The sequence below is a fragment of the Helianthus annuus genome, chromosome 2 (genome assembly GCF_002127325.2).
Source record: "Helianthus annuus cultivar XRQ/B chromosome 2, HanXRQr2.0-SUNRISE, whole genome shotgun sequence".
Taxonomy (NCBI): Eukaryota; Viridiplantae; Streptophyta; class Magnoliopsida; order Asterales; family Asteraceae; genus Helianthus; species Helianthus annuus.
The window spans coordinates 22852915-22865201 of record NC_035434.2 but is presented as its reverse complement, the minus strand read 5'-3'; the positions used below and the strand labels follow the sequence as shown (position 1 = coordinate 22865201).

The 12287-nt window shown below is 38.4% G+C and overlaps 1 protein-coding gene across 1 annotated transcript; it reads right to left on the bottom strand.

Annotated features, from left to right (window-relative positions):
- Positions 1 to 10073: 10073 nt before the first annotated feature.
- Positions 10074 to 11832, bottom strand: LOC110913277 (protein NUCLEAR FUSION DEFECTIVE 2). The gene is made up of 3 exons (XM_022158121.2): positions 11634 to 11832; positions 11467 to 11543; positions 10074 to 10645 (listed from the first exon to the last, which is right to left on the bottom strand). The coding sequence occupies exons 1-3, from the start codon at positions 11814 to 11816 to the stop codon at positions 10243 to 10245; spliced, it is 663 nt and encodes a 220-aa protein (XP_022013813.1). The 5' UTR covers positions 11817 to 11832; the 3' UTR covers positions 10074 to 10242.
- Between the last annotated feature and the right edge of the window lie 455 nt (positions 11833 to 12287).

Genomic DNA, 12287 nt, shown 5'->3' with positions numbered 1-12287 from the left:
TTTATCAATTGTTTCTGATAGGGATAGCCGTTTTACCTCTCATTTTTGGTCAAGTTTCCAAAAAGCAATGGGAACCAGGATAAATCTAAGCACAGCTTATCATCCTCAAACGGACGGACAAAGCGAAAGGACAATTCAGACAATGGAGGACATGCTTAGAGCTTGTGTAATTGATTTTGGAGGTAATTGGGATGAACACTTACCTTTAATAGAATTTTCTTATAATAACAGTTATCACACAAGTATCAATGCTGCACCATTCGAAGCACTTTATGGACGAAAGTGCAGAACCCCAGTCTGTTGGGCAGAAATTGGGGAAAAACAATTATCTGGACCCGAAATAGTACAAGAAACAACTGATAAAATCATTCAAGTCAAGGAACGACTGAAAACAGCACGTGGTCGCCAAAAGAGCTATGCTGATAACAGACGCAAACCATTAGAATTTCAAGTGGGAGATAAAGTATTATTGAAAGTCTCTCCCTGGAAAGGAGTAGTAAGATTCATCAAGAGAGGAAAGCTTAGTCCCAGGTATATTGGACCTTTCAAAATTCTTGAAAGAGTAGGACCGGTAGCCTATCAGCTACAACTGCCAGGGGAAATGGCAGGAATACATGATGTGTTTCATGTATCTAATCTCAAAAAGTGTTTAGCTGATGAATCACTCGTAGTACCTCTCAAGGATATAGAGATTAATGAACAACTCAAATTTGTAGAGAAGCCTCTACAGATTGAAGATAGAAAAATTAAGAATCTCAAGCATAAGAGATTAGTTCTGGTCAAAGTAAAGTGGGACTCCAAAAGAGGACCTGAATACACATGGGAACTTGAATCAGAAATGCAAAAGAAATATCCACACTTGTTCCAGTAGATCTCGAGGACGAGCTCTAAAACAAGGTGGGGAGGATATAACAACCCTCGGTAAAACAGACATCCTCATAATATTTCTAACACCCTAATATATTTTAAATATCTCAATGTGTCTTTATATGTGCCCCGTATGTGAAAACCGAGCCCAAAATACAAAATAACATATAATATAAATAAAAACAATAAAAACTAAGTTGAGGCGGGCCGCATGGGACCTCACCTCAACCTAACGCGGGCCGCGCGAGAGTATAACCAGATTTCGTTTAAATCTTTAGTTCATGCGGGCCGCGTAGAAGTGCATCCAAGTTAATGCGGGCCGCGAGCGATCTGGATTGTGGCGCAGCCCTGGGCCGCCACGTGGCCCAACACACGGCGAAGCTATACGATGACCGGGCCAAGCTACGCGTTGACCCAGCTTTGACGCGGGCCGCGTAAGCTCAGCCCAAATGTCACGCGGGCCGCGTGGAGACGCGATTACAGCCCTATATAAGAAGGCAACGGGCTTTCAGTTTCCGTCGTTCAATTCCTTTCTTTCTTTCTTAAATTTCTATAGTGGCGTTACTATACCCGGGCATTATACCCCCTAAAATAGCGAGATTCTGCTACGATGTAAGTATTATAACCCCTGGAGACGTATTAGATACGCTGCCCGATTGATCTAGGGTTCCGTAACGGCTGTCGTGGTTCTGCCCGACGTAGTCGTTGGAATGCCGTCTCGGGGAGGGTATTACTAATGTTAAAATGGGTTATTATATAAACACACGTGCATTTGTGTAATTTATAGATTATCTCCAGGAAACCCTTACGAAAAACCTAAAACAGCAATGTGAGTTGATTCACTTTTTGTAAACCTTTTTGTTTACTGTTTTTACAAAACCTCACTTAATTAAATATATACAAAGCAGTTATTGAGTATTTGTAAAGAATACAATTATAGTGGATATGTTGGGGTTTTGTATACAAAATGGGTTACTGGCGTGGTAACATCCCATATGTTGAGTATGACCGTACCACTGATGTTAATTGTGATGTCTTGGATACAAATGTAATTACGGATGTGCCCTCAATACTGCAAATTGGTTTTTACTTAAACTTGATTAAACTGGGAATCACTCACCAGTATTTCCCACTGACAAAATGTTTTTAAAACGCGTTTCAGGTAACAAAATGTGAAAGCCAAATAGAAGCCAGCTGGACAGCACTGGAGGCTTGGAAAAGTGGCAATAAAGTTACCTAATAATAAAATGGATGTTTTTATTCAAATAAATAGGATTTATTCCTATGAAACGTGTGTATTGAAAACTTGGGTTTTACCCATATGTTTAATGTTATAAAACATGGTGGTTTACTCTGATTAAAATATTTCCTAACTACAGTCCTGATGAAAATTTCCGCTGCCAAATTGGATAAATAAATGTGATACCACCGAAACTGGCTCACGGCCGCCCGTTCCCGGGAACTAGGGATCGGGGGCTGTGACAGTAAATTTTACCCCATACAAGTAATGCCTCCATATCTTTAAGGCAAACACCACCGCCGCCAATTCCAAGTCGTGAACCGGGTATTTCTTTTCATGGATCTTCAATTGCCTCGAGGCGTAGGCGATGACTTTGCCTCGTTGCATTAAAACACACCCGAGTCCCGAATGCGACGCATCTGTGTAAACTACCATGTCGTCGACTCCTTCCGGAATTGTTAACACCGGAGTGTGAGTTAGCTTTTCCTTGAGCGTTTGGAAGGCTTCGTCCTGTTCGATGCCCCACACGAACTTTTCCTCCTTGCGAGTCAATTTGGTCAATGGCAAGGCAATTTTGGAGAAATCCTATATGAATCTCCGATAATATCTCGCAAGCCCTAAAAAGCTTCGGATTTCTGAGGGATTTCTTGGAGGGTTCCATTTTGACACAACTTCTACCTTTGACGGATCCACTAGTACTCCATCAGCACTAATGATGTGCCCAAGAAACTGCACCTCTCGTAGCCAGAAGGCGCACTTTGAGAATTTTGCATACAACTTTTCTCGTCTGAGTGTCTCTAATACTTCTCGCAAATGACACACGTGCTCAGCTTCATTCTTCGAGTATACTAAAATGTCATCGATAAATACAATTACCGACTTATCTAGCATAGGTTTGCAAACCCGGTTCATGAGGTCCATGAAAGCCGCGGGTGCATTGGTCAACCCAAAGGGCATTACAAGGAACTCATAATGCCCGTACCGTGTACGAAAGGTCGTCTTCGGTACATCTTCCTCCTTGACTTTCAATTGGTGATAACCAGATCGGAGATCAATCTTGGAGAACCAACTTGCTCCTTGTAGTTGGTCAAACAAATCAGCGATTCTTGGGAGTGGGTATCGATTCTTCACCGTGAGTTTGTTTAACTCTCGGTAATCGATACACATGCGCATACTGCCGTCCTTCTTTTTCACGAATAAAACTGGTGCGCCCCACGGGGACACACTCGGTCGGATAAACCCCTTGTCGAGCAATTCTTGGATTTGAGACATCAACTCTTGTAACTCTGACGGCGCAAGTCGATACGGCGCCCTGGCCACGGGTTTTGCGCCCGGAATCAATTCGATTCCGAACTCTACCTCCCGTTCCGGTGGTATCCCCGGTAGTTCTTCCGGGAACACATCTTCATAATCACGTACCACCGGCACATCTCCAATTTTGAGAGGTTCTTTTTCCGATTCGCTTGCGTATACCATATAAGCCTTGCATCCATGTTTCATAAGTTTATGGGCTTCTAGCATTGAACATAACACCGGGTTACCTCCTTTTTCACCGTATACCGTAATTTGCTTTCCGCTAGGAGACGTCAGTTTTATTTCCTTTCGGGAACAAACCACATTCGCGTTGTATCGGGATAACCAATCTATCCCCACGATCACTTGGAATTCTCCCATCGACATCGGGATCAAGTCTATAGTTTATTCTTCATCATCAATGCTCATTTTACAGTTTTCACATACATCACAAACAATAAAGCTCTTGTTATTACCTATCTCTACTTCCAAAGGCATAGGTAACTTTGTTAGAATAAATGAAGGATGCCAAATAAATCCATATGAAATAAAGGATTTATTCGCACCCGTATCAAATAACACACGTGCGGGAATCGAATTTATAGTAAATATACCTGAGACCACATCAGGTTCAACTTTTGCTTCAGCGGCAGTCAATTGGAAAGATCTGGCTTTTGCTTTCGGGGCTTCACCTTTCGAGTCTTGCCCATCTTTCTTTCCAACCAGTTCCGGGCATTCCGATCTTTTGTGACCCGTTCGGTAACAGTTGTAACAAACAGTCACTTTCTCCGGACATGATATAGCCATGTGTCCCGTTTTTCGACATATGGGACAAGGTTTATCTTTGAAACGACATTCGCCTTTATGACTCTTCCCACAAATTTTGCAACTTGGTGTACTACCCTTTGTATCCGATTTCTTCGCTCTTTCATTCGTTCGTGCTTTCTTGGTAGGGCTTGGATTTACATCTTGTACCCTCCGTTCACCCCGTTCTATGCTCTTTTTCAGTTCGATCTCCCTTTCCCGAGCAGCATTAATGATCTCGGTAAGGGTCTCGTATTTTGAAGGGGTTATGAACTCTCTATATTCCGCACTCAGCATGTTATGGTAGTAGTAGACCTTTTGTTCTTCATTCGTCACCAAATCATCACAGAACTTCATCTTGTCCATAAACATCCCCGTGATCTTGTCTATGGACTCACCCTTGTGCCTGAGTTGCATGAACTCTTCCTTGATTCTATTAATGACCGCTTTGGGACTATGATGTTTAAGAAACGGCTTCTTAAACTCCTCCCATGTCATGGTCTTAGCCGCTTCACTTCCCATCTCCTTCTTTTTGTTATCCCACCAGTCTTTCGCTTGACCCCTTAATTGACCCGTACCATAGGCTATGTAGTCATTTTCATCACAATGAGTTCTCTCGAACACCCCTTCGATATCACTTAGCCATCGTTGGCACACTATTGGATCAACCTCCCCATTATATATGGGTGGTTTACATGCCATGAATTCCTTGTATGAACAAGGCTTTCGTCCTCCGGGCTTTTCCTTTGCTAGATTTGGATCATCTTCTAATTTCTTGATTCTCTCGTCTACTATTGATAAAACTGTGTTTTGAATTTTATCAATGAAGCCCGACAAACTGTTTTCGATTGCCTTTCCAACCTCTTCGGCAATCACTACCCTCATTTGTTCGGTGACTCTTGGCACCGCATCACCATCACCTCCGTCTGCCATCTTTAATACTGAAATGTTTACGTAGATAGTTAAACATTCCATTTATAATACATGCTTTACTTGTTTTGATTCAATCAAGTTCCCAACTTGATTCAATCATTCTTGTTTCATGCATTTCTTGTGTTTGAGTGAGCTTACACATTCTTTACATGCATAATTTATTCATGATTTATTTCTATATTTTCTAAATCTATTTAAACTATTAACTCTTACCGGATGCTTGATCAAGCTTGAACCGAACACTTTATCAGCAACCTTGAGCTCTGATTACCAACTTGTAAGACCCAGTTTATACTACTAGATTTACTGATAATTAAACTTGCATTCACCATAAAATGTACAGTTTACAAAAAAATCTTTCAGAATTTATCACCAAAACCAGTTATTATTCAAGTCTAAACTTCAAGTGTTTACATAGAAATAAAACAAAAGATTCTAGTGCGAAAGCGTTGATTGGTGTGTTCGGTTCGATTTGATTGCTTGATCTTCATCCTACTACTTGAATTACCTGAGACTGAAAATTTTTAAATAAACATTAGTATTATGATCCTTGAAACTTACGTGTTCGAAACCAGGTCCGAAAACGTATTCAAGAAATCAAAATTTAAAAATTAATTAAAATCACATCAAACTGGGCTCCACCGTAACTTTCGGTAGCACCGTAAGTTACGGTGGCTTCTGGACAATTGAGGCCTACCGTAACTCAGTAGAAACCAATCGTAGCAATTTTCTTGCCACCGTAAATTACGGTACCACCGTAATTTACGGCATCCGCTGTACTAGTTTTCTTGTTTTATTTGCAATCTTGCCGATTCTTTTCCTGCGTCGAAACAGCTTATTTTCACATAACATTGTTAAGTGACTAAGCTAATTACCCATACCCATATTCTACTTATGATAACACTTGACTATTCTCACGAGGGAATGTCTACGGAATAGTCTACAAGCTTGTTTTCAAGGCTTCATGTTTACCCGTTTATGCTACTTGTTATGCATTCAACTTCTAAACTTTAACTCCTATATTAGGAGTAAAGTTTCTCATCTTGTTTAGCGTGACCGCCACGCGGCTTACGTATTATTTATAACCATGTATTAAGAAATGGTGTCTAGCTTCATGTTTACTACAAGACTTGTTTTGACCCGTTTGGGTGCTGAATTAAGCACCATTCAGGGCATGCAAGAAACCATGTTTATCACTTGTTTAAGATACTAGTCGTATTCGTGACATATTGGTAATCTTGATTTTCATGTTCAAAATGTCTACATAAAACTAACAATTAGGCATAATATAACGAAACGATAAATTTCGTACCTTTAGAGCACGCCTTTCCCCCGTGAATTCCCTTCGGCTTGTCCGCTTGATGATCCGGACTCTTTACCTAGAAAATTCAGTTCACAAATTGTTTAGAATTCTTTTCATGACCATAATCACATCATTATGAACCATGATCAAATCTGCGTTTTCATCCAAATTTTAACATTTAAATCCTCACTTAGGCATTTCAACAAACACCTAATAGGTCAGATTTTTATACAAACTAAACCAAGTTCATATCTTGTAATTATCATCGAATTTCACTTCAATTAATCAACTTTGCACATATCTTAACATCAACATTTCAGAAATCACTTCCTAATTTCAGATTGTGCTAGAACAAGAGTTATAATTTTAGCATTTATCAAGTTTCTTGGAGTTCACTAATCACCTACAATGGTGATTATGAAACCCTACAAGTATTATACAAGGTTATGTCAAGAAATCATCTAGGGTTTGTTCCTAAACCTCATAACCCTTCTAATTTCACCCATGCATCAATTATCAAGTTGAATTTTTCGTTTTTCACATTTAACCTAGAATTCAAGATGTAGCAAAATACCAAATTTTTTACACACCTGTTGATCCCTATGACGAGGTAATCACTAATTTGTGTTTGGAATTCGATTTGGGACTGAATCGAACCTCCAATTGCTCAATTTCTAGTGAACTAGGGTTCTTGAAGAGGGCTCCTAGTTTCTCCTGTGTTCTGGTCGACCCCAAGCATACACTTAGGTGTATGTTTGGTGTTTACTACAATTCTAGTAAATCAAGTTTCAGTTTTGCCTAGTTTGGTCCCTCAACTTTAATTTATCCTTAAGTTTAAGTGTTTTAACCCCTTTTTTGAATTATTTCAAGACTTATAATTAACTAGGTTAAAATTCCTAGTTGGTTAATTTTTGTTTATTAAATTTATTAAAATTTTAATATAAGGATTTATATTTTCGGGGTGTTACAGCGAAATAATATAATGTTTTATAAATTTTGAATATTCGTTACGACGTGCTTATTTTTTCTAGAATTTAAAAAAAATTATTTGAACATATCAAATATAGTTTTTTTTGTTCTTTCCTCGAAAACTAAACCAATGCCAACCAAGTAACATTGGTACCGGTACCATATTCATTTTTAATGGTTTTCTTAATGTGTCAAACAACATTGTTACAGTAACAGTACTGTAATGAGTCGAATTGATACCGGCCAAACAATATTGGTATCGGTATTTGTACAGTAACGAACCAAACCGATATAGACTGAAAGCCCGCAGCGAAGCGCGGGAATTCCACTAGTTGCCAAATAAGAATAAATAAATTTAATTACCACATTTATCAATGTGAAAAAGCTTATTCAAATTTCACACAAAGATAAAATGTCATTTGTAATTGACATTTTAACCCATGTCACCCACTTAGATAAATGTGTTACATATGTCATATAGGATTAGAAATATAACTTTTAAGTTCTACGTGTTATCATTGATATCTTTTACATGAATAACCATATAGATCATACGTTCAACGTTCACCAGTTTTAACCCGAACACGATTTCCATTGGTAAGTACAAACCCCAAGTGACATTAAGCTTTAAATTTGACCCTTCCAAGATGAGACCACATCGAGTTGTCTAAAGACCAGCAACTCGCATGATTGTGGACCTTTTGCTTGAACCATAGTAGTTGAGCCAAATGTGTTGAATACTACCGTACAATGGGTACTAAGATCATCTCCATCGCTAGCTCCCCACAGGCGCCTCTCCTCTCTCGTCCCCCTTCACAGTTTTTCACGGGTGCCGCTCTTGCGCATAGATCCCCATCCGCATGGGCGCTCCAACAGATTTCTAGGAATGTTAAAAGATTGTCTAGCAACAAGCTAGTAAATACAATTGAAAACTAGCCCCTTCCCCCTTTAAATGATTGAAGCTAAACGTACCCCTTACATCAATAATCACCCATGCATCAATAATCAAGTTGAATTTTTCACCCATGCATCAATAATCAAGTTGAATTTGTTCCTAAACCTCATAACCCTTCTAATTTCATCCATGCATCAATAATCAAGTTGAATTTTTCGTTTTTCACATTTAACCTAGAATTCAAGATGTAGCAAAATACCAAATTTTTTACACACCTGTTGATCCCTATGACGAGGTAATCACTAATTTGTGTTTGGAATTCGATTTGGGACTGAATCGAACCTCCAATTGCTCAATTTCTAGTGAACTAGGGTTCTTGAAGAGGGCTCCTAGTTTCTCCTGTGTTCTGGTCGACCCCAAGCATACACTTAGGTGTATGTTTGGTGTTTACTACAATTCTAGTAAATCAAGTTTCAGTTTTGCCTAGTTTGGTCCCTTAACTTTAATTTATCCTTAAGTTTAAGTGTTTTAACCCCTTTTTTGAATTATTTCAAGACTTATAATTAACTAGGTTAAAATTCCTAGTTGGTTAATTTTTGTTTATTAAATTTATTAAAATTTTAATATAAGGATTTATATTTTCGGGGTGTTACAGCGAAATAATATAATGTTTTATAAATTTTGAATATTCGTTACGACGTGCTTATTTTTTCTAGAATTTAAAAAAAAATTATTTGAACATATCAAATATAGTTTTTTTTGTTCTTTCCTCGAAAACTAAACCAATGCCAACCAAGTAAGATTGGTACCGGTACCATATTCATTTTTAATGGTTTTTTTAATGTGTCAAACAACATTGTTACAGTAACAGTACTGTAATGAGTCGAACTGATACCGGCCAAACAATATTGGTATCGGTATTTGTACAGTAACGAACCAAACCGATATAGACTGAAAGCCCGCAGCGAAGCGCGGGAATTCCACTAGTTGCCAAATAAGAATAAATAAATTTAATTACCACATTTATCAATGTGAAAAAGCTTATTCAAATTTCACACAAAGATAAAATGTCATTTGTAATTGACATTTTAACCCATGTCACCCACTTAGATAAATGTGTTACATATGTCATATAGGATTAGAAATATAACTTTTAAGTTCTACGTGTTATCATTGATATCTTTTACATGAATAACCATATAGATCATACGTTCACCAGTTTTAACCCGAACACGATTTCCATTGGTAAGTACAAACCCCAAGTGACATTAAGCTTTAAATTTGACCCTTCCAAGATGAGACCACATCGAGTTGTCTAAAGACCAGCAACTCGCATGATTGTGGACCTTTTGCTTGAACCATAGTAGTTGAGCCAAATGTGTTGAATACTACCGTACAATGGGTACTAAGATCATCTCCATCGCTAGCTCCCCACAGGCGCCTCTCCTCTCTCGTCCCCCTTCACAGTTTTTCACGGGTGCCGCTCTTGCGCATAGATCCCCATCCGCATGGGCGCTCCAACAGATTTCTAGGAATGTTAAAAGATTGTCTAGCAACAAGCTAGTAAATACAATTGAAAACTAGCCCCTTCCCCCTTTAAATGAGTGAAGCTAAACGTACCCCTTACATGCTGACACCCCCCCCCCCCCCCAATGAGTGAAATAAAGAGATGATATGACTGATTTATCGTAAGAGAAAAGAGTACGAGTAGAGAATGAGGTATGTTTAACCAAGGGAACGTTAATGAACCTCATGGAGAGCTTTCAATATATAAGAACACCCAAACAAGCTCATAAAGTAAAAATAGGAAGCAAAATGTTACACTAGAATCAGACATATCATACAGAACACAGAAATTACTAATAATAGTGTAGAACAAGTAACCATCAACGTGTAATTTACAAACAAAACAGCATCAAATTAGACCAGATTCACTCCTTACACATAAAATAAGCCTCCAGCACCACCATGAACAGCCAAGAACACATCACCAGCATCATCAGACTTCCCTGTATCAAGCGCAATCGCCGCAAATATCGACCTAAACGCACCACAAACAATCGAAGAAGTCGATGAATCAGTATTCGAAGAAACCCTAACCACATTCTGCAGCCCTAACCGCATTCCATCAACCGCACATGATGTCTCCACCTTTGATATCTCAGCAATCCGATCACTAACATCCTTCGACGATATATCCACATCTATCTTTAACAATTTGAGAGCAACAGTCGTCTCGATTATGCTCTCGCCTAGAATGCTGAAAGCTTTGTTGTTCTCTTCGGAGTAAGACGAGTGAGTCATTGCGCGGCGGAGATATCCGATGTTCTTAAACTCATAACTGCACAAAGATCAGAATAATCTCGCAATGAAAATAACAGATAATCAGACACATATATCAAGTACAAAAATCAAATAATCTTGCGATGAACATAACAGATGATTAGACAAATATCGAGCACAAAAATCAACATAATCTGGCGATGAAGTAAACAGATAATTAGACAATATCAGAACAATATCACGATGAAAATAACAGATAATTCTACAAAACTCGAGCACAAAAATCATGATAATCTCGCGATGAAAATAACAGATAATTATACAAAATCAAGCACAAAAATCATGATAATCTAGCGATGAAAATAGCAAATAATTCTACAAAAATCGAGCAAAATAATCATATGATAATCTCGCGATGAAAATAACAGATAATTAGACAAAAATCAACATAATCTCACGATGAATGAAAATAGCAGATAATTAGACAAAAATCGAGCACAAAATTCATGATAATCTCGCAATGAAAATAGCAGATAATTAGACAAAAATCGAGCACAAAATTCATGATAATCTCGCAATGAAAATAGCAGATAATTAGACAAAAATCGAGCACAAAATTCATGATAATCTCGCAATGAAAATAGCAGATAATTAGACAAAAATCGAGCACAAAATTCATGATAATCTCGCAATGAAAATAGCAGATAATTAGACAAAAATCGAGCACAGAACTCAACATAATGTCGCGATGAAAACAGCAGATAATTTGACTAAAATCGAGCACAAAAATTAAATAATATCGCAACAAAAGCAACAGATGATTAACAAAAATCGAAAAAACGCGAGTAGTGAGTGTACTTTTTTTTTACGAAAACTTACTTGAGATTCTTCTGAAGAGTTTGGAGAGCAACAGAGAAGGACGACGATGATCGTAACGGTTGCGATCCAGCTGAAACCTAGTGACGATCAATTTTTAAAAAGTTAGGGTTTAGTTGTGAAAATAGAGTGAAGTTAACAGAGTTTTGTTGTATAGATGTAAAATCTACCGTTGATGGAGAGCAGAGGATGACGGTGACGGCGGCGATGATGAAGACGACGGAGATGTGTGACCGGAGATGATGCATTTTGATTTCTGCAGAAGGCGATGAAGATTTTGGGAGGAATGAAGAAAATATTAAAGTGAAAGTATTATTTGGCCAATTGTATTGGAAGATTCCTATTTCCACCATAATTAAAGCCAATGAGGTGGTGTTCTGCGGCACCACACTGTCGTGCACCTTGTGATAACGGGAGACTAGGTGAATAGGTGGAGATTGCTAGTTCGATCTTTGAATTGAGCGGGGTTTTACCTCACCACACTGTCGTGCCTTCGGGCGAGTGCTCACAGGCTTCGGGCCTAGGTGAGGGTTTTCCCCGGTTCGGAGGCGAGTGTATCCCGATGTGGTGAATTTCGCCAGTAGCTCATTTGGAGGATTCGTTGGCCGTTCAAAAAAAACATAATTAAATAAATAATTATATGTTTCGTTACCTTTTTTTATTTTTTTCTTTTCCTTTCATAATTTTTTGACGGCAAATTTGGATCATTTACGGACCGGATCACTGGAGTATCATCGTGTCACTAGTGAAACTATCCGATCATATCCACCTCCACTAGACAATAATGCTTATACACCAATTTAAGAGGAAACTCAATAAATCTG

Bases quoted from the DNA above. Each gene is read 5' to 3' on its own strand.
- LOC110913277 (XM_022158121.2), bottom strand. From the start codon at position 11,816: ATGGTGGAAATAGGAATCTTCCAATACAATTGGCCAAATAATACTTTC. The intron at 11,544-11,633 runs GTAGATTTTACA...GATCGTCACTAG, and splicing joins TCCTCTGCTCTCCATCAACG to GTTTCAGCTGGATCGCAACC. The intron at 10,646-11,466 runs GTAAGTTTTCGT...ATCTTTGTGCAG, and splicing joins ACTCTTCAGAAGAATCTCAA to TTATGAGTTTAAGAACATCG.